This window comes from Schistocerca serialis, chromosome 12 (assembly GCF_023864345.2).
Source record: "Schistocerca serialis cubense isolate TAMUIC-IGC-003099 chromosome 12, iqSchSeri2.2, whole genome shotgun sequence".
Lineage (NCBI taxonomy): Eukaryota > Metazoa > Arthropoda > Insecta > Orthoptera > Acrididae > Schistocerca > Schistocerca serialis.
This window is the reverse complement of record NC_064649.1, coordinates 43,006,282-43,028,993: the sequence shown is the minus strand read 5'-3', so window position 1 is coordinate 43,028,993 and position 22,712 is coordinate 43,006,282. Positions and strand designations below refer to the sequence as shown.

General features: G+C 38.6%; 2 protein-coding genes and 1 long non-coding RNA gene across 3 annotated transcripts in view; 1 reads left to right on the top strand and 2 right to left on the bottom strand.

Annotated features, from left to right (window-relative positions):
- LOC126428129 (all trans-polyprenyl-diphosphate synthase PDSS1) overlaps positions 1-2,104 on the bottom strand; it is an 804,750-nt gene extending 802,646 nt beyond the window's left edge. The window contains exon 1 of the mRNA XM_050090031.1: positions 1,897-2,104. Coding sequence (XP_049945988.1) covers positions 1,897-2,046 — 150 coding nt within the window. The 5' untranslated portion in view covers positions 2,047-2,104. The remainder of the gene's footprint in view (positions 1-1,896) is intronic.
- LOC126428130 (uncharacterized) lies at positions 2,070-11,702 on the top strand. The gene is made up of 2 exons (XR_007576782.1): positions 2,070-2,312; positions 10,793-11,702. It is a non-coding gene; the product is annotated as an uncharacterized LOC126428130 (long non-coding RNA).
- A 5,792-nt stretch (positions 11,703-17,494) lies between these two features.
- Positions 17,495-22,633, bottom strand: LOC126428124 (migration and invasion enhancer 1). The gene is made up of 3 exons (XM_050090029.1): positions 22,391-22,633; positions 22,195-22,292; positions 17,495-17,892 (listed from the first exon to the last, which is right to left on the bottom strand). Exons 1-3 carry the CDS (start codon positions 22,420-22,422, stop codon positions 17,729-17,731), a joined length of 294 nt encoding a protein of 97 aa, XP_049945986.1. The 5' UTR covers positions 22,423-22,633; the 3' UTR covers positions 17,495-17,728.
- Positions 22,634-22,712: the final 79 nt, after the last annotated feature.

Sequence of the window (22,712 nt, the reverse complement as noted above, 5' to 3'; positions counted from 1 at the left end):
CATGGGGCCCGAAATAATAAAGTGGACTTTTCAGGATTGGTACATAAAAAAATCCTAGAATGGCGCTGACAAAAGTGATGAGAAGACAACGAACACAAAAAAGAGTATTACGTAGAATAACCCATAAACGGTCAGCCTTAGAACGAGAAGATCCCTGAGTACAGAGGAGCACTGGCTCACTGAAGCAAGAAGCAAGCGATGCAAACAGAAATGGCAGTGGGAATTTGATACTGAACTACGGTCGGTTGAGTTACAAAGAATGTTTAATCGATTTCCTAATTTAATGAGGCACGTCAACGAAAAACCGAAAGAGCAACAATTTATGTCGCTTCAAAAACAGTATTTTTAATCAGTACGAGAAGTGAGGACTGTGTACATATTAACGGCGGAAAACAACTTTGTCTCAAACTCACTCACGAGTTTTCTTTCTCTAACCGGTAAGGCTTTGTTCGTTATTAGCATATCGAGAGCTGGGCTATATTTGGACAAAAGTTTACACGACGAGTGGGCCGGGAAAGGTGAAAAAATACTGAAAAAATTGCTGTTTGTTCAGAGATTCAATACAAACAATAGAATAATTGCTACAACTTAGAAAACAAAAAGCTAATAATTTGTTAAAAAAACTTATGTACAATAAAGAAATAGTTTCATTTTTTTGTTCGTATTATCATGTTCTGCCAAACACCAAAGACAAATTAATTTCGTTTGCTGTAAATCAAATTAACTTACTAACATGGTGACGCGAAGAAGGGCACGTAATACTGTGTGCTTTCTCATTTTGGATGTTTATAATAATTAGTGAACACAAAGATATTTTGCCTCGTGAAAATAATGTGGAGTCAGTCTATTTCCCACCGGAACAAGGACGAGAAGAGTTCGGGAGATACCTATACCAATATCCCTGTGTAGTGATTATCTTTTGCATGTATTAATCAAATAAATTGAGAAGCTTTTACCTAAAACAGCACCACAGTCCAAAATATCTCCGAGCTCATTGGTACATACACAGAATTATCACAATAACAATATTGTCAGTGTATGTTAATGCTCAACGTACAGATGTGTGACGGGTGGTTAGAGAACAAATCAGACGCGAAAATTTAAAACAGATGATGCTAAGTACTTTACAATGGAACTGTATGATCTGCAATTGTTATCAATTACGCAACTTAACGCTGGTGCGATCATATTTCCCGCTTGGAAGACAGCTGAGCGCTACTCTGCAATCTGCGCATGCGCACAAGCTTGCTGCTACGGCAAGACAAATCGCTGTTAACTTTGTGTGTGTATGTTCAATCAACAGCTTGTTAATGTCTATTTATTTTTTCTATTTGTAATGAGCGTACGAGTGTAATGTCCAGCTTAACAACGCAGCTAGCAAATTTTACACGCGTCGAAAAACGGGTGAGTTGAACGTGCGTCGTCTGCTAGAACGAATGGGTTATGTAACTCCGCCCCCTTCTGAGCCGCGAAGTAGCTTGCAGTAATCAATGGGTTCGAATTGTTATTTTCACACAGACACAGCTTTCTTAAATGAAGACGCTTTATATTCTTCAGTTACATACTAAATGCCACATGCTAACTTGTCCGTTGTTCGTAATGATTGTGTTACTGGCATCTTGGGAGTGAACAGCGTTATAACCGAGCTAGTTTGTAACACAAATATGTACACAATCGGCGAAACTAAAGTATGATATTTTGTTAGTCAACATTCTGTAGGAACTAATATTCGAGACAAATGTAAACAAAGTTTAATTTTCCATATTTGACTCCGTAAAAAAATTATGTAATCGATAGTCGATACGAAGGGGAGTGGTACAAAAATACATTACGTTGTATAACGGCTCCGAAGCTGCAGTAATAACCAAATCAAGATTTTATTACACCTAGACTGACCTTTCCGCTTTCGGAGCAGTAACCAGAACTCTGCAGGCTGAACAGGTCTCGAAATCTCGAATGTGCCGACGATTTTCTTCGGACTTGCTGGATGCTGTTTATTAGTTTCTCCACATTAGCACGAAACCTTCCCGACCCTGCACACGCCATAGCAGCAACTGTAAGGACGCGCCGGCGAGACTGCCTCACCTCTGTCGAGAAAAGAAGCAAAAAACACTGAATGGGAAAGCTAGTGCTGGGAAGCAACAAACGAGTGTCGTGCAGCGTCGAGGTCGAAGATGGCGCCGTTGATAAAGTTTGGTGTGTTTTTCAGCAGTAATGGGACACGTTTTCTGCAATAGGAATGGAATATGTGGTTCCGTCAATTATTGCGACGTAATCACTGTTGTCTTGCAAGTCGCCAGAAGTAAGGACATGTATGTACTATTGGTTCTGAGTCAGATAGTTATAGGTTGATCTTCATACTACCCGTTTTTCATAGTGCAACACAAACACCATGCATCAGGTATGCTTTAACATTTGACTCGTATTTAAACATCGTGAGAGGTATGAATAAAAGTGAGGTTTTGTATGTCGTAGAGGCATATACTAGCAGTATCATCACTTAATTACAAACGTTGGAAGAATGTCGGACGAGTAGGGCGTACGTGACAGTAGTAGTCTATGAAACGTATTCTGCGATTTATGATCCCACAGAAATCGAACCCTCTCCATCTTTCAGCCAGGCAGTTGTAACTAACAGCTGGTTTTTAACATGTGACAACCTCTATGACGAAGGCGTTGAAATGTGCATGGCTTGGTTCTCTTGTAATTGTAGAAGGTCAATAGTAAGAACGAAAAAAAGAAAATACACTGGTGACTCGAGTAATTGCGTGTGTTTAAATATTTATTGAGGCACGAAAACTTTCGTATACCCACGGTTAGAATTTAAATCGTTGTTGTCAATAATGATAGAGCTGGTACATCTTCCTTGTTTGCTCACATGATAAATATTTCTCCTCCGTTTTGCTGGTATGGAGTTGCAACAGGTGTACACACAGTAAAATCTGCCTTTTTTTATACACACACATCTTTTTATCTTTGTGACCACTTTGCATAAGCTTGAATTATGTAGCTCAGTAGTAGCTGTGCTACTATTCACTGCAGGCACACTCAATACGAGTGACAGCATGACAAAATAAATCTGAGCTGTGTATTACATGCAGATTATTGCCGTATCCAAGCAGCCGCTACTTCATTGTAATAGAGACGATTCTTCCTTATCAACTCTTTATTTACACTGTTTCAGTTGGTTTATATCACAAAAGTGTATTGCAACCAAAAATGTGCCATAGTTCTTGCCTTTTTGGTAGGACTTTGAATAGCTTCCTTTATTTGTAAAGTAATAGAGATATTCATCTTTACCTGTTCTACTCAGTGGGGAAAATGGATCCCGTTAATGCAAAAGAAAACACTTCTTTATTCATAAAAAAAAGAAAAAAAATCACCAGATGGTTATGCAGTTAACATTTTGGAGGTCACTTATTTTAGATTTTTTTTGTTTTTTGTGCATTTAGCTCATTTTTTGTGAGTTGATGCTTTACTCCACAGTAGTGAGGAATTTTGATGTGTCTTTCTACAGCAAACAGCTTGAAATTGAACAGCTCACTTACTGTAGAGACATATTGTGCCAACCGAACTAAAAAAGTAGGCAACGTAGAAAAGAATTTTTCTGTAGAAAAGCATTATTCTGAAGCTTATTGACTACAGTGTTAGTCAAGCAATAACATTTTTATTTTGTTCCAAGGACAGATTATGTTGAACACTTAGTTCATGGTGGTGCCTTTTCTGCATCCCATTTTGTTTGATGAAATACCTGTTTGAATGTGCCATATGCACAAATAGAATTGACAGTCTTCAGGCAGCATTTAGTTACAGAAAACCATTATTTTCAGGTACAGTATGTGTGTCTATGTTGACAACATGAATGTTTAAATAAAGATAAGTTTTCTTTCAACAGATTAAGTCGACTTGAAATTTGTATTCCTACATATTACTTTCCTTTGCCTTCCACCACTGTAAAAGCATGTAAACAAAAAGTCTTCTATGAAAAGTATTTTAAGTTGTAATCATCATTAACATCATCAGTCCTTTGAGTCCATAGGAATATTTGGTAAAAGTTGTCGACTTAAACCACTGATGTAATGTTCATGGCTTCTGTGACATCACCCTTGGGATGAGTATTTTCACTTTTTTTGTTAGTTGGTGAAGCCTACAAATGTGAAAGCAAAAGAAAAGTGCTTAGCCTGTTTAAAAATATCGCCACTGATATCAAGTTTAGTTGTGTTGTTTGCAGATTTTGTCCCATGTTTACTCTATCAGTGGTCAAAGCTGACAACTTGCATAGAATATTGTTCTTTATCCAGTCCTTTATGTAATGGACCTTTAAAACTGAGCTCTTGATATGTGAAATCACCCTGCATAGACAAACAAGAATATGAGTACAAGAGAAATGTGGGGAGGGGAGGGGGTCGGATCATGTTGTAATAACATGACTATTTCGTATGGTGTGAAAAGTTCATAAACTAAAATAGTTGTCACATTTAAAAAAGGCTAAGAGAGAGATTTGTGTAACAATAATAACGCTTTAATCACATGAACATTTATGTTGTAAATGTAGTAGTAGTTGTAGTAATAAACCTCTATAGTGCCAGGACAATGAAAAATATATATCTTTATGAGAGCACCCTCCTACTGAGACAGGACGCACCATTCTGCTGATGTAAGACAAAGGAGAGGAATAATGCTTATTGTTTTCGAGCCACCAGTCACCTTGATGGGGCCTTATAAATGCATATGCCGTGTTGGGCGAAGTGTGTATGGTACCACGTAATAATGACCATAAGGCGACCTTATAGTCTGCTATTCCCACTGGATATGGATGGAAATTATACGCAACTTCCATAAAGGCAATCTAAAGAGTGTCTGATCTTTGGTCGAGAAGTTATGTACCACATTTCTGACAGGGTTGGGATTCTAATACCCTTCAAAGTAGGCCCTGCAGCTCTGCCATCACATTGCACATTTCTAATTTCAAGATGGATGGTTTAGTGCCGTCTTTAATATCAAATACAACCCGAAGTTACAAGAAACCATATAAGGAGAAGAGTGAACCTTTATAAACAACTTAATTTCTATTTTTAGCCAAGAAAGTCTAAATCAAGCACTGTGAATGAGCAGGGATATTGGCATGAATAAAGTGACAGCTTTTCGTCTTCAAGAGAGCTGGTCTTTTGTGCTAGACTGCATCACAGAGCTGGCAGAGAACTTCTTGACAGTACTCTTATCTCTGTCTTTGTCCGTCTTGCTCACCATATATTAACCTCCAGTTATTGTGATATTAAGAAACCCAAAAGCAGTTCTGTTAGTGAACAACATGTCCTATACCTTCTTTGTATGTTTTATTTAGTTTTTTTGTTGGCATTTTGAAGACAGTTTCATGTAAAACTGCATGCAAGAGCTTTTGTTATCTTAACTTCTTCAGCAATTGAAGGATATTTCCGTTTATCAGATTTCGCACCATCTTGGACAACAGCAACAACTGCAAATGGTTTGTTACCTTCCCCAGTGCTGGTAACTCTCCATCTGTCTTTCCATTTTGGAACTGGTTGAGACATACTTTACCATTTAACAAACAAAAACATTGAGTTTGATTTTTTCTCAAGGAAGGCAAGCTATCCTAGTCTTTGCCTGCCTGCACCATCCCCCCCCCCCCCCCCCCTCTACTGCATCTTCTAATGTTAGATAAACAATTCTTTGTTGCTGTAGCAGGTGCCCCACTAACCTGCCCCTTCTTCTGGTAATGTTATTCTACAGAGTTCTTTCCTTGCCTATTGTTTATAGCACTTCTTCATTTTATATTTTACATGCTGACTTAATTTTAATTCTCCGACAGCAATACATGTTAAATGCTGCTCATTTTTTTCTTCTCTGCATTTCCAGTGGTTCACATTTCAGTATAACAAATAAAAAAGGAATAATTAGTCTTTCATCTCACAGGAGGTGCATGGCAACACCTGCATTAGTACTTCTACTATTTCAACAGTGAACAATGATGATGAAATAGAATCTCGGACTTTTTTGTAGATAAGCAGTTGCTATCCACCTTTTACTGGAGGGACCATTCACCAGCTGGAAAGCAATGACATTGGCGTGGTGGCTAGTGGCTATCACAAACTGAATTCTGTGTGCATGCTTGCAAAAAGATGTGTGCCTGGCCTCATATAAGACTCGTGACATGGCATTAGATGCCATCATGTGTAAGCCAAGGTCAAAATATGGATATCCCTGCCTGTTAGTCATCAAATGATCTGAGGTGTCGTGAATTCTGCCCTGCTAGGAATGTGCTTCCATCATGTCTCATTAAAAAATGCTATGTGTCACATCAAAAAACTTGGGGAGTATACACAACAAAACAGAATCTTAAGACTCATGACTAATTACTACCAGTTATTGGGTCCACTCTTGACTTGTTTATAGATAAATGGTATAAGAAGCAGAACTATTTCTCTTTGCTGTAGTACTAGTATTACAATCAACCCAAATGAACAAACTAATAAAGTTTTATTGGAATTTTTTTTCTGGTTCTTTGTAAATGTAGTGCAACTGAACTAAACAATACATTACAACAATTCAGTATTGTAAGAGACCTGATAACACACACACACACACACACACACACACACATATATATATATATATATATATATATATATATATATATATATATATATATATATATAAATAATAGAAGGAAACAGTCCACGTGGGAAAAATTATATATAAAAACAAAGATGAGGTGACTTACCGAACGAAAGCGCTGGCAGGTCGATAGACACACAAACAAACACAAACATACACACAAAATTCAAGCTTTCGCAACAAACTGTTGCCTCATCAGGAAGGAGAGGGGAAGACGAAAGGAAGTGGGTTTTAAGGGAGAGGGTAAGGAGTCATTCCAATCCCGGGAGCGGAAAGACTTACCTTAGGGGGAAAAAAGGACAGGAATACACTCGCACACACGCACATATCCATCCACACATACAGACACCTGGCTAACCTTAAGACATCATACACATCCATGTCTGTATGTGTGGATGGATATGTGCGTGTGTGCGAGTGTATACCTGTCCTTTTTTCCCCCTAAGGTAAGTCTTTCCGCTCGCGGGATTGGGATGACTCCTTACCCTCTCCCTTAAAACCCACTTCCTTTCGTCTTCCCCTCTCCTTCCCTCTTTCCTGATGAGGCAACAGTTTGTTGCGAAAGCTTGAATTTTGTGTGTATGTTTGTGTTTGTTTGTGTGTCTATCGACCTGCCAGCGCTTTCGTTCGGTAAGTCACCTCATCTTTGTTTTTATATATATATAATTCATCAGATCAATAAATGAAACTATATTCTAAATTCTTTGACATTTATATTGTTAAGAACCTAAACATCCTGTAATTTTTCTTGAAAGCCTAAGATACAACTTTTGTATTATGAATGATAGCAGACTTAAGACATGAAAATCTCAAATGTGTGTTCACTTTTCATATTTTTACTCAGTAATGTCATGTAGCATCATGTTCTGGGACAACGCTTCATTTAGAAAGAAAGTGTTCATTGCATGAAACAAGCAGAAGCATGATCTCTTGTAGGTGGCATTCTTAAGCAGTTGGGATGACTGATTACAACCTCTCACTTCATTTACACTCAATGAATTTTGCTTTTAACAACCAACCATAATACACCTATCAAACAAAGTTTTGCATCACCTCTGTTCCGAGAGTTCCACAACCTGTACAGAAAATTGGAATAGAGATCAACATAAACATCATTTCTGCCCTTTTTATTGCTCATACCACACATTGCATACAGTGAGACCTTCAGAGGTGCTGGTAAAGATTGCTGCACACACTGGTACCTCCAATACCCAGTAGCATGTCCTCTTGCATTTATGCATCCTGTATTCATCGTGGCATACTATCCCCAAGTTCAGCAAGGCACTGTTGGTCCAGATTGTCCCAGTCCTCAACGGCGATTCAACGTAGATCTCTCAGAGTGGTTGGTGGGTCACATTGTCCATAAACAGCCCTTTCCATCTATCCCAGGCATTTTCGATAGGGTTCATGTCTGGAGAACATGCTGGCCACTCTAGTCGAGCTATGTCGTTCCTGAAGGAAGTTATTCACAAGATTTGCACAATGGGGGTGCGAATTGTCATCCATGAAGACGAATTCCTCACCAGTGTGCTGCCAACATGGTTGCACTGTCGGTCGGAGGATGGCATTCACATATCGTACAGCCGATATGGCGCCTTCCGTGACCAACAGCACGGGAATAAGCTTCGGCTCATTAAGCCTCTTCCAGTGCCTTGGACCACCTCCTCTCGGCCCTCCCGCCAGGAGGAGATTATTTCAACTTGGCTGCGTATTGGTCACTGCCTTTTTAGTCATCGTCATTTGCTAAAAGGCTCTACCGCACCACTTTGTACACATTATGCCCAAATTTTAACTGTCCGCCACTTCCTGCTGGAATGCCCCTTTGTTTTTTAACCATTTACATTCCAGCTTGGGTTTGCCGTCTGATTTATCGGCCGTTTTAGCGAATGGCGCATGGGCTGTCGACAGTGTTTTACTTTTTATCCGCCGAAACCATATGGCTTAGGCCATTTAATTTTTGGTTCTGGAACTCCCATTTCTTCATGGTGTTTCTTTTAGCCCGTTTTCCACATGCCTGTTTTTAGCTGTCTCCTATTCTGTCCACTGGGACTGACGTATAGTCATTTAACTCTTCTCTGTGTTCGTGTTGTATGGTTTTGACTTGGGCACTTATGACTTCAGTTGTTTTTTGCGCCCTAAAGCAAAGCAAAACAAACATGACCAACAGCAGTGTCCGTCAGCCCCACATAATGCCCTCCCAAAGCATCAGGCAACCTCCACCTTGCTGCACCTGCTGGACAGTGTGTCTAAGGCATCAGCCTGACCGGGTTGCCTCCAAACACGTCTCCGACGATTGTGTGGTCGAAGGCATATGCGACACTCATCGGTGAAGAGAATGTGATGCCAATCCTGAGCAGTCCATTCGTCATGTTGTTGGGCCTATCTGTACCGCGCTGCATTGTCTCGTGGTTGCAAAGATGGACCTTGCCATGGACATCAGGAGTGAAGTTGCGCATCATGCAGCCTACTGCGCACAGTATGAGTCATAACACAACATTCTGTGGCTGCACAAAAAGCATTATTCAACATGGTGGCATTGTTGTCAGGGTTCCTCCACGTCGTAATCCGTAGAGAGCAGTCATCTACTGCAGTAGTAGGTAGCTCTTGGGCAGCCTGAGTGAGGCATGTCACCGACAGTTCCTGCCTCTCTTTATCTCCTCCATGTCCGAATAACATCGCTTTGGTTAACTCCGAGATGCCTGGACACTTCCCTTGTTGAGAGCTCTTCCTGACACAAAGTAACAATGCGGCTGTGATTGAACCGGGGTATTGGCCGTCTAGGCGTGGTTGAACTACAGACAAAACGAGCCTTGTACTTCCTTCCTGGTAGAATGACTGGAACTGATCAGCTGTCGGAGCCCCTCCGTGTAATAGGCATGGCTCATTCATAATTGTTTACCTCTTTGGGCGGGTTTAGTGACATCTCTGAACTGTCAAAGGGACTGGATCTTGATACAGTATCCACAGTCAGCGTCTATCTTCATGAGCTCTGGGAACCGGAGTGATGCAAAACATTTTTTGATGCGTGTAACAAAAATCAGCAACATTTATAAATATAAAACCAGAAGCAAAAGTGACTTGCACTGTTCATCACCCATCTTTAGTGTAGCACAAAAAAGGTAAGAGATATTCTGCCATAAAAATCTTTAACCACTTACACAGTGATGTGAAAATGTAATAGAAAATAAAAGTAATTTGAAACATTAACCGATATATTGTTTGCTCGGCATCTACTCATATTTTTTAGACAGAGTTCTGTATGCATAATACTATGACAGTGCATAAATTGTGATTTGGAAAAAAGGTTTCAGTAACTTAAGACACGTGTAAAAAACAAATCATTTAAATGGTCAGCATACTGCCATGTTTTTCACTGAGAAAGTGTGTTACATTTGTAAACCAGTGACGTGTTCCACTTCACATTGAAGGAAAACAATTATTATCTATGGAAAATTTCCAATAATTGACAAAAATTACTAGCTTGACACTGAATTCACCAAAAAGCAACACTGTGTAACACACATCACATCGAGTCACCAACGGTGATGGAATAGTGTGAGGCACACATACAACTCAACTGTTTTTATACTATTGTTGTCAATAATGTATGCATATTTCAATAGATGATGTCCAGACAAAATGTTTATAAATTGCAGTGTGATTTTCTCTTAAGAGAGGTCACTTAAATAGGGTTTCCCAGCATTGTCTCATGACTACCAAATTGATCAGCAGAATTAAGCAACAGTTGTTATCATTGAACAATGTTACTGGGGAAGTGATGATACTTTACATCTGTTTAATTATATATATCTGAGTATGGAATAGAACCATCAACACCGTTACCAACTCATTTATAATAACAGTGGCACTCCTAGACCCATGTCTGATCTCCAAAAGTGGTATGTGCAAGATATCAGACAAATAATAATGAAAAGCACTACTTTGTTAGCTATGATACTGGAATTTTTATTTCAAAAGTTTACCAAAAATGTCACAATGTTGTGTCTTGCGGAACCAGGGATTGTTTTATTTTAAGAACTGCCCTTCTAAAATGCACCTGGTTCTTTTCCCAGTAAAATAGTATGGTTCACTTAATGTACAGGGTGTCCACAATGAGACTCCAACATTTTAATACCCTATATCTTTCTCATTTCAGATTGTGGACCTGTGAATCCTGAAGGGGCAGACGGAGCAACTCGACAAGTTTGTGGTGTGCAGATTTGATACGCCAAGTGGCCGTAGTGGAGCTGCAGTCAATTGTTTTAGCAAAATGGACGATATGAAGAAGCGTGCACAAGTAGTATGGTGGTATGCAGAGACAAAATCGGCGACCGAAGTTGCAAAGAAACTTTCGTCGAGTTTACAACAAAGGGCCCCCGTTGTTGAAGACTATAAAGAAGTGGTGTGATCAGTTTTTGGCTACTGGGAGTGTTGCAAAAGGGCGTGGTGGTGGTAAGCCTGGGATCGGCGATCATCATGTGGAACAAGTGCGGCGGTCATTCCGAAAGTTAATGTGTGGTGTGGTTTGATGATAAATCACATTGTTGGGCCGTTTTTCTTTCAGGAGCCGACTGTGGATGGAGCCATCTACCTGGACATGTTAGAACATTTTGCCATGGCACGGATAACAGACCTGCAGCCAGATATGATGTTTCAACAGGACAGTGCACCACCCCATTCGAGCCTTGATGTCCGAAAATTTTTAAATGACACATTCCCGCAACGATGGATTGGCCGTGGAGGTCCAACTCCTTGGTCGCCACGTTCGCCCGACATAACCCCTCTCAATTTTTTCTTGTGGGGTTATGTGAAAGACCGGGTACACGCTACACCAGTAAAGGACCTGCAAGACTTGAAACAGCGCATAAGAATTGTCATCAACTCGGTCACAGAACAGATGCTCCGCAACACATGGCACGAAATCGATTATAGACTTGATATTCTTCGCGCTACCTGTGGTGCCCATGTTAAATTGTACTGAACCATCCACTTGTGTATGAAAACTTGATGAGCTGCTGTATGATTTCCCTGTATTTGTTCGTCAATAAATTGTGTTTTTACTCTGATTTTATGAGTTGAAATGTTGGAGTCTCATTGTGGACATCCTGTATTATTTTATTTATTATATATATAAAAATATTTAAGTGATCTACATGTTGTTATTTGCAAAAATTCATAATGACCACAGATTCATTTAAAGAATTTGTCTTTATCAAAACTTTTGCTTTGACTAAATGTATATTGTGATTACATAATATATCAGTGGAATGATTACTTCATGGGGCGAATCGATTGGCCCATTGCGGCACCGTTTCAATCAAACAGAGAAGAAAATTGATGTCATTGTGTATACTGATAGGAAGATAAATCTCTTTCGATTGTGGGTTCACTTTCTAGCAATTAATATCCAGCACAAATCTCCCACTTAAGATGTGCCCACATACCGAGTCTCTGTTGTGATGATATCATATACCATTTTCTTCCAACTACAACTACCCCCCCCCCCCCCACCTTAAATGGAATCTGGGCATGTAATAATAGGCATTTCAAAAGATACTTTGCAGTTTTAATGTTATATAACATCTAAAGGAAGTGCCATAGATGTATAGTTGACTTATGTTTTAAAGCAGCTACCAACCACTAAAGTGATGACCTATTCTTAAAAAATATGATTAGTAATGACAGGAAACTTCTTTGAACATTTTTTTCATCACCATATGGCTGCATTGCTTTCACAGTGAGAACTATTAATCAGCTTTTGACTGCTAATTTAGTGGTTAGTAGTTGTTTCAAAACATATTACCATACAACCATGGTACACTCAGTGCCTGCTGTCATAATAGCTTTAAATAGTTTCTGGCTTATAAGATTCACAAATTCAAAATGTTTTGTGTGTATGCTCCCAGAATACCATGAGCAGTAACAACTGGTAAAGAAAATGTGCCATGTAGTGAACAGATAAACAAACAAACAGAACAGGGAAAAGGCATACTTACAACTTTTGATATGCCAGTAGTACAGCAGTTTCATTCCAACAGGCAGTGTACATTTGAAGCCACCATTGTGGTTGACTGATATTTCTATCAATTATGTTGAAATGCTGCAGCTGTGTCACATTTAGGAGACGCAACCAACAATTGTTTTCAAAAAGATGGTGTACTCACTACCACTGTGGCTCAAGACTGTGTGAGGTATCCAGTATCATTCATTCTTAGAATATTTGTTTTACACAGGTGGCCTGATTCCCTAACCTCCTAGGTACCCTGCTATGCATTAAGTTATAAAAATACCATTTAAGATACACACTATGTCACCTTAATTACTAAGTACTGACACAGCAGGCAAATATGTAGCATGTGAAACATAACGAGCCCTGTTCTCTTATAAACTCTATAATCACATCCAGTAAATGAGAATGTAATTTAAATGTTTTACTTTTGCCAACTAAAGTACATGTAGCAGTACATTATTTGTTTTTTTTTGTAGTCATAAACTACAGGTAACATGGACTGTTGATGAGGAGGCTTGTGTGTCTCAGCCATACAGCAGGTGCAGCCCCAATGGACTGGTATCTGTTGAAAGGCCAGACAAATGTGTGGTTCCTGAAGAGGGGCAGCAGCCTTTTAAGCAGGAGCAGAGCCGACAGTCTGCATGATTGATTGATTGATCAGGCCTTTTAACATCAACCAAAGGGCCTTGCTGTGCTGATACTATGAATGGCTGAAATCAAGGGAAAACTACAGCCATAATTTTTCCCAAGGGTATGCAACTCTACTGTATGGTACCCTCTTGGGTAAAATATTCCAGAGGTAAAATAGTCCCTGATTTGGATCTCCCAGCAGGCACTACTCAGAAAAAACTGGCATTCTACAGATTAGATCGTGGAATGTCAGAGCCCTTAATCGGACAGTACACTAGAAAATTTAAAAACGGAAATGGAACACAGTAGAAGAATGGGTAGCTCAGAGATGAAATAGTGAAGGCAGCAGAGGATCAAGTGGATAAAAAGATGATGGCTAGTAGAAATCCTTGGGTAACACAAAAAATATTGAATTTAACTGACGAAAGGAGAAAACATAAAAATGCAGTACCTGAAAAAGGCAAAAAGGAATACAAATGTATAAAAAATGAGATTGAAAGGAAGAGCAAAATGGCTACGCCAGAATGGCTAGAGGACAAATGTAAGGAAGTAGAAGCATAGGGGTAAGATAGATGCTGCCTACAGGAAAATTAGAGAGACCTGTATGAATATCAAGAGCTCGGATGGAAAACCAGTCGTAAGCAAAGAAGCGAAACCAGAAAGGTGGAACAAGTAGATAGAGGATATATACATGGGAGATGTACTTGAGGACAATATTACGGAAATTGAAGAGGACATAGATTAAGATGAGAATGGAGATATGATACTGCGTGAAGGATTTGACAAAGCACTAAAAGACTATTTGAAACAAGGCCCTGGGAGTTGACAACATTCTGTTGGAGCCTTGGGAGAGCCAGCCATGAAAAACTTCCATCTGGTGAGCATGAAATACCCTCAGACTTTAAGAAGAATATAATAATTCCAATTCCAAAAAAGCAGGTGCTGACAGGTGTGAAAATTACCAAACTATCAGTTTAATAAGTCACTGTTGCAAAATACCAACACAAATCCTTTACAGAAGAATGGAAAAACTGGTAGAAGTCAACCTCAGGGAAGATCAGTTTGGATTCCGGAGAAATGTAGGAACACACAAGGCAATACAGACCCTATAACTTCTCTTACAATATAGGTTAAGGAAAGGCAAACCTATGTTTATTACATTTGTAGACTTACAGGAAGCTTTTGACAATGTTGACTGGAATATTCTCTCTCAAATTTTAAAGGTGATATGGGTGAAATACAGGGAGAAAAAGGCTATTTACAATTTGTACAGAAACCAGATGTCAGTTATAAGACTTGAAGAGCATGAAATGAAAGCATTGGTGAAGAATGGAATAAGACAGAGTTGCACTCTATCCCCAATGTTATTCAATCTGTATATTTAGCAAGCAGTAATGGAAACAAAGAAAAATTTGGAGTAGGAATTAAAAGCCCAGGGAGAAGAAATAAAAACTTTGAGGTTTGCCGATGACATTGTAATTTTGTCAGAGACAACAAAGGAATTGGAAGAGCAGTTGAACAGAATAGACAGCGTCTTGAAAGAAGGATATAAGATGAAATTCAACAAAAGCAAATCAAGGATAATGTAGTCGAATTAAATGTGTTGATGTTGAGGGAATTAGATAAGGAAATGAGACACTTAAAGTTGATGAGTTTTGCTATTTGTGAATTAAAATAACTGATGATGGCCGAACTAGAGAGGATATAAAATGTAGACTGGCAATGGCAAAAAAGCATCTCTGAAAAAGAGAAATCTGTTAACATCGAATATAGATTTAAATGCCAGGAAGTCCTTTCTGAAAGTGTGTGTTTGGAGTGTAATCATGTATGGAAGTGAGACATGGGTGATGATAAGCTTAGCCAAGATGTGAATAGAAGCTTTTCAAATGTGCACAGAAGAATGTTGAAGGTTAGATGGGTAGATCACATAACTAATGAGATACTGAACAGAATTGAGGACAAGAGAAATTTGTGGTACAACATGACTAGAAGAAGGGATTGATTGGTAGGATACATTCTGAGGCATCAAGACATCACCAATTTAGTACTGGAGGGATGCATGGGGGATAAAAATCGTTGAGGGAGACCAAGTGATGGATACAGTAAGCAGACTTGGAAGGATGTAGACTGCAATAATTACTTTGAGATGAAGAGGCTTACACTAGGTGGAATAGTGTGGAGAGCTGCATCAAGGTTAGATTAGATTCGGTTTTAGTTCCATAGAACCAAAAAATGAGGTAATTCTCATGGGTGTGGAACATATCAGAAAGTATAACATAAAACATTTGATTATAGTACTTACTACCCTGATCATTTGTCAGGAGCGTGTCGAAATAGGTAAACTGGAACAGCTCATATTTACAGAATTAACATGCTGTTAGAATGAAACATTGTTATACACTATTAATAAATTTATCATACACGATATACTTAATCTTGACTGTTGTGACCAAGTGCTGTCAAAACTGAAATCTAACAGATATTTTTACTTGAGCTGGCTTAACAGCCTCTGTTATGATATGCATCTATGGAGTAGGAGAAGTTGCCTATCAATTGGTCTTTCAAACTCTGTTTAAACCGTGCTTTATCTGAAACCAAGTTTTTAATGGTTGATGGCAATTTATTGAAAATGTGTTTTTCTGAATATTGGACCCCTTTTTGGACCAAGGTAAGTGATCTTAGGTATTTATGTAGATTGTTCTTATTCCTAGTATTGATAGTATGTTTTGAGCTACTGGTTGGAAACAGAGATGTATTACTTGCCACTAATTTCATTAAGGAATAAATATACTGAGAAGCAGTGGTTAGAATACAAAGTTCCTTTAACAGATTTCTACATGATGTTCTTGAATTTACACCATAAATGATTCTTATCACACTCTTTTGTACCCTAAAAACTTTTGCTCGGTTTGATGAGTTGCCCCAGAATATGATCCCATATGACGTAACAGAATGAAAGTAAGCAAAGTATGCAAGGTTTTTTTTTTTATATTTATATCTCCTACATCTGACATCATTCTCACTGCAAATACAGACTTGTTTAGGCACTTAAGCAATTCTGTAGTGTACCCTTCCCAACTGAATTTATTGTTGAGTTGTAATTCCAGAAATTTAACACTGTCAAACTCTCTGATCTGCATGTCTTCATATGCTATACACATGCCGGCAGGAAATCTCTTACAGGTTCTGAACTGCATATAATGGGTCTTCTCAAAGTTTAATGACAGTGAATTAACTTTAAACCACTTATTAATGTCAGTGAAAATTTGATTAGCAGTTATTTCTAAATTTGTACTTGACTTGCTACTTATTGCAATGTGTGTATCATCTGCAAACAAAACAAACTTAGTATCTGGCTATGTAACAGATGAGAGGTCATTATGTACACAAGAAAAAGCAGTGGAACCTTGAGGAACACCACATGTAATTAATTTCCAGTCAGATGAAGACAGACAGCTTACTGCACTGGTATTTCACAATGTCACCCTATGTTTCCTGTTAGATAGGTAAGACTCAAACCATTTCACAGCATTTCCAGTGACACCATAATATTCCAATTCACTAAGAGAATGCTGTGGTTCACATAGTCAGAGGCTTTTGACAGGTCACAGAAAATGCCAATAGCCTCTAATTTATTATCTAATGAATTAAGTACATTCTCACTGTAAGTGTAAATAGCTTTCTCTAGATCAGAACCCTTAAGAAATCCAAACTGTGACTTCGAAAATATATTATTTGCATCATATGCTTATTCAGTCGCTAGAACACAACCATTTCAAATATTTTTGAGAAAGCCGGCAAAAGTAAAATTGGTCAATAGTTTGATGGTATCTCTTTATCGCCTTTCTTGTAAAGAGGCTTAACTTCAGCATATTTTAGCCAGTCTGGAAATGTACCACTGATTGCTTACACAAATAACTTAAGATAGAACTCAACTTGCATGAGCACTCATTGATTAACTTCATTGATATGTTATCATACCCATTGGACTACTTAGATTTTAAGGATTTTATAATGGATGCTACTTCTTTGGGAGACATGAGTGTGATTTCCATTTTACTGAAGTTATTTTTAGACACTGATCTTATACACTCCATTGCCACTGTTCACCGAACCTGATAACCCCAAGCTGCCAGTAACAGAAAAGAAGTACTTGTTTAAGAGGTTTGCACTGAACTGAAGAGCACGACAACAACAATCTGAATTAGGAAACAATGATGAAGTTCATGTATTTATTACATATAGTTATATTATATATATATTACAGTTTGTACATGCCATAAAAATATTTAGATTCAAACAAGTGACTAAAGGTTTGTGAATACATACACACAATATTAACTAGCAAATCACACAGAGATACACTTGGAAAAATGACTCAATACTTGAGCTTCTTTATAGAAAAATCCTTAAACATTGAACAATAACACTCTTGAGCAAATTATACGATAATTACAAAATAATGCAGTTTATAGGCTGCTGTTTGTCAACAGACTTTATTTCTCTACCAGCTGCTGCATCATTCACAATGTCTGTTACATTCTGAAAATCAGGAAATGCCATGGTTCGCAGCTTTGAGTAGATGAGCTGTCCATTCACAGAAACCTCAAATGAACCTGGAACAAAGTTTTGTGAACTTAGTATGGTATATGTACACAGAATTACTCAACAAGACCATCAACAGATGTCTCCACAAAAGCACCAGAAGAGTATATTAATGGAAGAAAACAGATATCACCAAATGAAACTCTGTAGCTTGGTGATATTTTGTAGTGTATTTAGAAAATTATCAATTCCATTCGACTAAAATTTCCAGGTGACCTATAGATGAACAGTAAGGAAGTGCATTGGTGTAGGTCACAGTAGCCCAATGCCTAGGTTAGGTGGAACTGATGGTGGGTGAGATGGGAGCTCTTAATAAATGTGGTACCATAAAAATAAACTCTGTTACAGTTAATGAAGAGTTCAAGCAGTGATGTAGCAGACAGTGATTAGCTATTATGTACATCTCATGTTTGTTGCATGTTATAACTTCAGCCTGATATAGTTTTCTGAAGAATTATAGTTGAGCAGCCTTTTATACTTGTATTCTAGTCTTAATAAACAATGACTACTATCACTCAATGACCACCACCTTCCAATTTTTTATTTCAAATAAACATACGGCAAAATATCATGATAGAATAGCTTTGTCAGTGAATATAACAAAGCTGGAACAGTCAACACATTTGTAGAACTTGATACACGTATCCTTTTGTACTATTTTGTTACCTGTTGCTACTGTATTATACCATTTTTTTAAAAATTCATTTTTATATGGCACCTTGAACTGAAATCAGGTCATCACTTACAGTAGTCTGAAATCCAAAAATGGAATGAACAACATTTTCAGCAATTCATAAACTGCATTTATCAGAATGATATTTACTGTAAAAGTGAATGTTTTATGATCTTGTGAGGTTAGAACCACTATTTTTTCGAATACACGCCACATTAGTGGTTATATTCCACTGAAAATGCTATTCTTGGGTACAAGATGAGTTAGATGCTACTTGTAAACAGCAGGAAATCATCCTAATGCAAGATCCCCCCCTGTAATACTATAGGCCCTACCTCCATACAAATTCAGTCCAACCACGAGTGAAGTAGTGTAGATGATTACAGCACAACTGTACATTCCTCCCCACTTAAGACTGAAAATGCGAAGTTAACCCTTTCCTGTATCAACATAAGGAGTCAACACTTCACAATCATCCCTAATTATTCTGTGTAGTGCTTTCACTAACATAGTCCTTTGAAGCAGTTCTTGTAGCACTGTTGGATTCCTTTGGTGATGCAAACAGTCTACCTATGTGGCTCCACTGGAATTTTGGGAAGCTAATGTATTTCAAATAAATTTTGGGATGCCATTATGGTGCATGTATCGACCAATCACAACATTAAACATAAAGAACTCCTAATTTATGTAAAACTGAGAGCATGGCATACACACAGATCGGGCCTGGATTGCACCCTGACACTGACCTACTAGCCTGGTGCACAACAGAAATCTTAAGTACCCTTTTCATACCTTTGAACTACTCATTCATTGTTGGGAGATTAACAACTTCCATTTGTAGTAGCAAAACTTTAATGGTGCTTAGGTTCCCTCCAGCATTTAAAATGTTCAAGGTGGCTTCTTCACACCTTAAATGTTGGTGCATCCCTGGCATTCAGCTTACTCATTGTTTCTCACACAACTGCCATATGGTGCAGCCTGTAGCACCGCCTGTGTTCCAAGTGTGGGAACTAGTTCTCACCCATTGCTATAACATTTTTATATTGCTTATTAACTGTGGTGTCCCAATACAATGTTAAAATTTGCAAACAAAACATGGTCCAATACAAGAGAAACATGACAACTGCTATCCAACAATTGGACAGTATCTCATCTTCCGTGGATACTGTCTCCTCCCCAGAAAATATGAGTCCAATAAGTTCTCATTGACTTGATTGCGAGTGGTGTGTATGTTATAGATGTAAGGCCCCTCTGCAAGGGGCAAATGTTGGCCATTGAAAATTCAGGGTATTAAACCCATCACCCTGATGAACAAGACTGAGATACTGTTTCCCACTGAAAATGCAACAGTGCTTAACACTTCACCAGTTAGGAAGCCTGCTGCATCCCATCTCAGGAGAGAGCAAGCACAAAAGTCAATTGTTAGTAGTTTGAACATACAGTAAATAGTGATATCCCTCAACGAAATTACAGCAATTGATAAGAAGGATCAGGTTGCGCACTAAGTGTGTATGTCTGAGGTAACATTCAACATGTTGAGGCTGTTCCGGCAACCTTGGAAAGAACCAGGTGCAACCAACTGCAGATTGCGGCACACATTAAACGAATGATCCCTTTCATTTGAGCTCTATGATTGTTCTTGGATCACATCAATGACTGGCAAAGCATGTTCAGAAAACCAACATTGCTCGCAGAATTTCAACAAAGCCCACACTGTGCCATTGGCTCCAGAGCCGATAATAGCCATTTAGTTTGGAGGCAAGAGACCAAAGATTCTGCATATCAGGGGATTTTAGATTAGGTGACTCTTCATCCACTCAGGTATAAATACCTGTAGGACATCCCCCCTCCCCCTCCTGACATTATATGCAAAGATGAGATTATTAAAGTTCTAGCGACCAACTACCAAAGCATGCACAAGAAAATACCCCGAGTTTGAAGCACTCCTTGTGGAGTTCACATGATACTAGGTACAGAAAGCTACCTAAAACCAAAATTTGATAGTAGCTAGCAAATTTGAGGGGGTGGGGGACATAAAAGTACTGAAAGATATGCTAATGGGAAATGGATTTGGAGTCTTCATCGAACCTGTACATGAATTGTTTGAGCAAGACTCAGTATCAAGACTGGGCATGAACTTTATTTGGGTCCTTCTAATGATCACCATTTCTGTCAACCATCAGACTCATTTCACAGGTGTAATCGAAAATGTTAAAGATAACCTCATCTTGCTAATACATATGTTCTGCAATCATGCTGTCATCTCTGGAATAGTCTTTAATCACTGAACAATTAACTGGGGTAGTCACACTTTTGTAAGCGATGGGAATGATGAAACACCTTATCTGTGACCTCGAGGCAACTGTAGGAATGTTGAGTACCGAAGTACAAAGAGCAACTAAAAAAAGTAAAAACAATTACATTTTAAGTAAACTACATAAAAAGACATTACTGTCATTTTTCAAGGAAGAACCTGAAACATTTAGCTCTAGGCAGAGGGATGAAGTGAAACTGTAGCTCAAATTCATTACAACAGTTGGGTAAGCAATGGATATATATGTATATAACAGAACAGTTCATGATGAAAGGAACCCTCCATGGCATGCACTCTCAGTAAAGAAACAGTGAATACGGCACAATACATGTAAAGCAAAGCACAAAGGTATAGATAGAGAGAGGCTGTCATGTGTTAAGTTTGTTAGAGCAAGCAAAGAACAGCTGCGCTATCAATAGTAGTAATCACTAGTGTGTAATAATGGTCGCAGGTTTTCGTGGATGGCACAAGAACTGAAATGGAGGATGGCAAAGCAAAAACAGAAATGCTGAAGTTTGCCTTCAAGTGTTCCATTACAGCAGAAGTTAATGGAGTACTGCCCCTCTTTAATTCTCGCATCATTGCAAAAGTGAATGAACGGACATTAGTGTCAGTGGTGTTGAGAAAAAGCTGAAACTGAACATGTTCCCTGGGCCTCACAGATTTGCAATCATTCCCATACAGAATCTGTGACTACATAAGAGCCTTTTAACCATAACATAATGTATATCCCTTGAAGAAAAAAACTGTACCCAATGGAAGAAAGCACTGATTACACATGTCTACAAGAATAGCAGAAGTGATCCATAAAAATACCAACGTCACTTAAATTCAACTGTTGTGTAATCGTGTAACATATTCTGAGCTTAAAAATAACCAGGAAGTCATTTCTGAAGGTATCTGTGTATTTGCTGCACTGTATAGAAGTGAAACATGGGCATTATTTCAGACAAAATGTACAGGGGCTTTCTGCCGGTAAATAGGAACTGCATTGAACCTAAGTTAACAGAATCCCATACAACAGGCATATTTACATAGAGATATTGATCACTAACACATTGCGTTCTTGGGCTCTTGTTGTTAGATAAGAATATAGCAAACGCATTGTATTATCTAGTCCTTCATTGTACACGAAGGTCTCGTTTATCTTCTCCTACTGTAAACAACCATACTCCAATACAAGAGTTAGGCGAACACCTGCTTCGGGCTCACGCTGCATACATCTGCTGCTTTTGCTCGAGCGCACATCTTACACTCTGGGGTTTAGTTCTGATGTAAAGAAATGACGCAGCTTAAGAAGCAACAATGTGTATACAATAGTCTTACCTGTTCGCCCCTCCTTTCCTGTTACGTTCGCTGATGGTACAGATTCACGAATCTTATCCGATAACTCTTGGAATTTTGGGAGATATCCACATCCACCACTGCAACACAAACACAATGCATCACTATCGGAATTTCTGTCCGTAAAAGTTAAAGTAACATTGTTTTCAACGGTTGTCCTGCACTGTATATAACGTACCAGTATTCCACTTCCACGTTTACGTCCCCCATGCTAGTTAAAATAATAAGTTTTGTTTTCTCTTTTATCCGATGTCAACTTAGTTCTTTCTCTAATTCCTTCAGCTGTCTACGATATTCCAAACAGTCTAACTTCGCAAAACAAAAACACTGCAAACTTGTAGTTGTTTGTTCGATAGTATCGTAGCGGCCCCTACACGCATTAAAAATTTCTGCATGCTTTCTTCGAAACCTAGCAGCTAGTTTCCACGTGGAAATACCGGTTCTATGAACACCCGACTGGTATAACAGGGAGAAAACGAAAAACGCAGCTGTTTACAGCA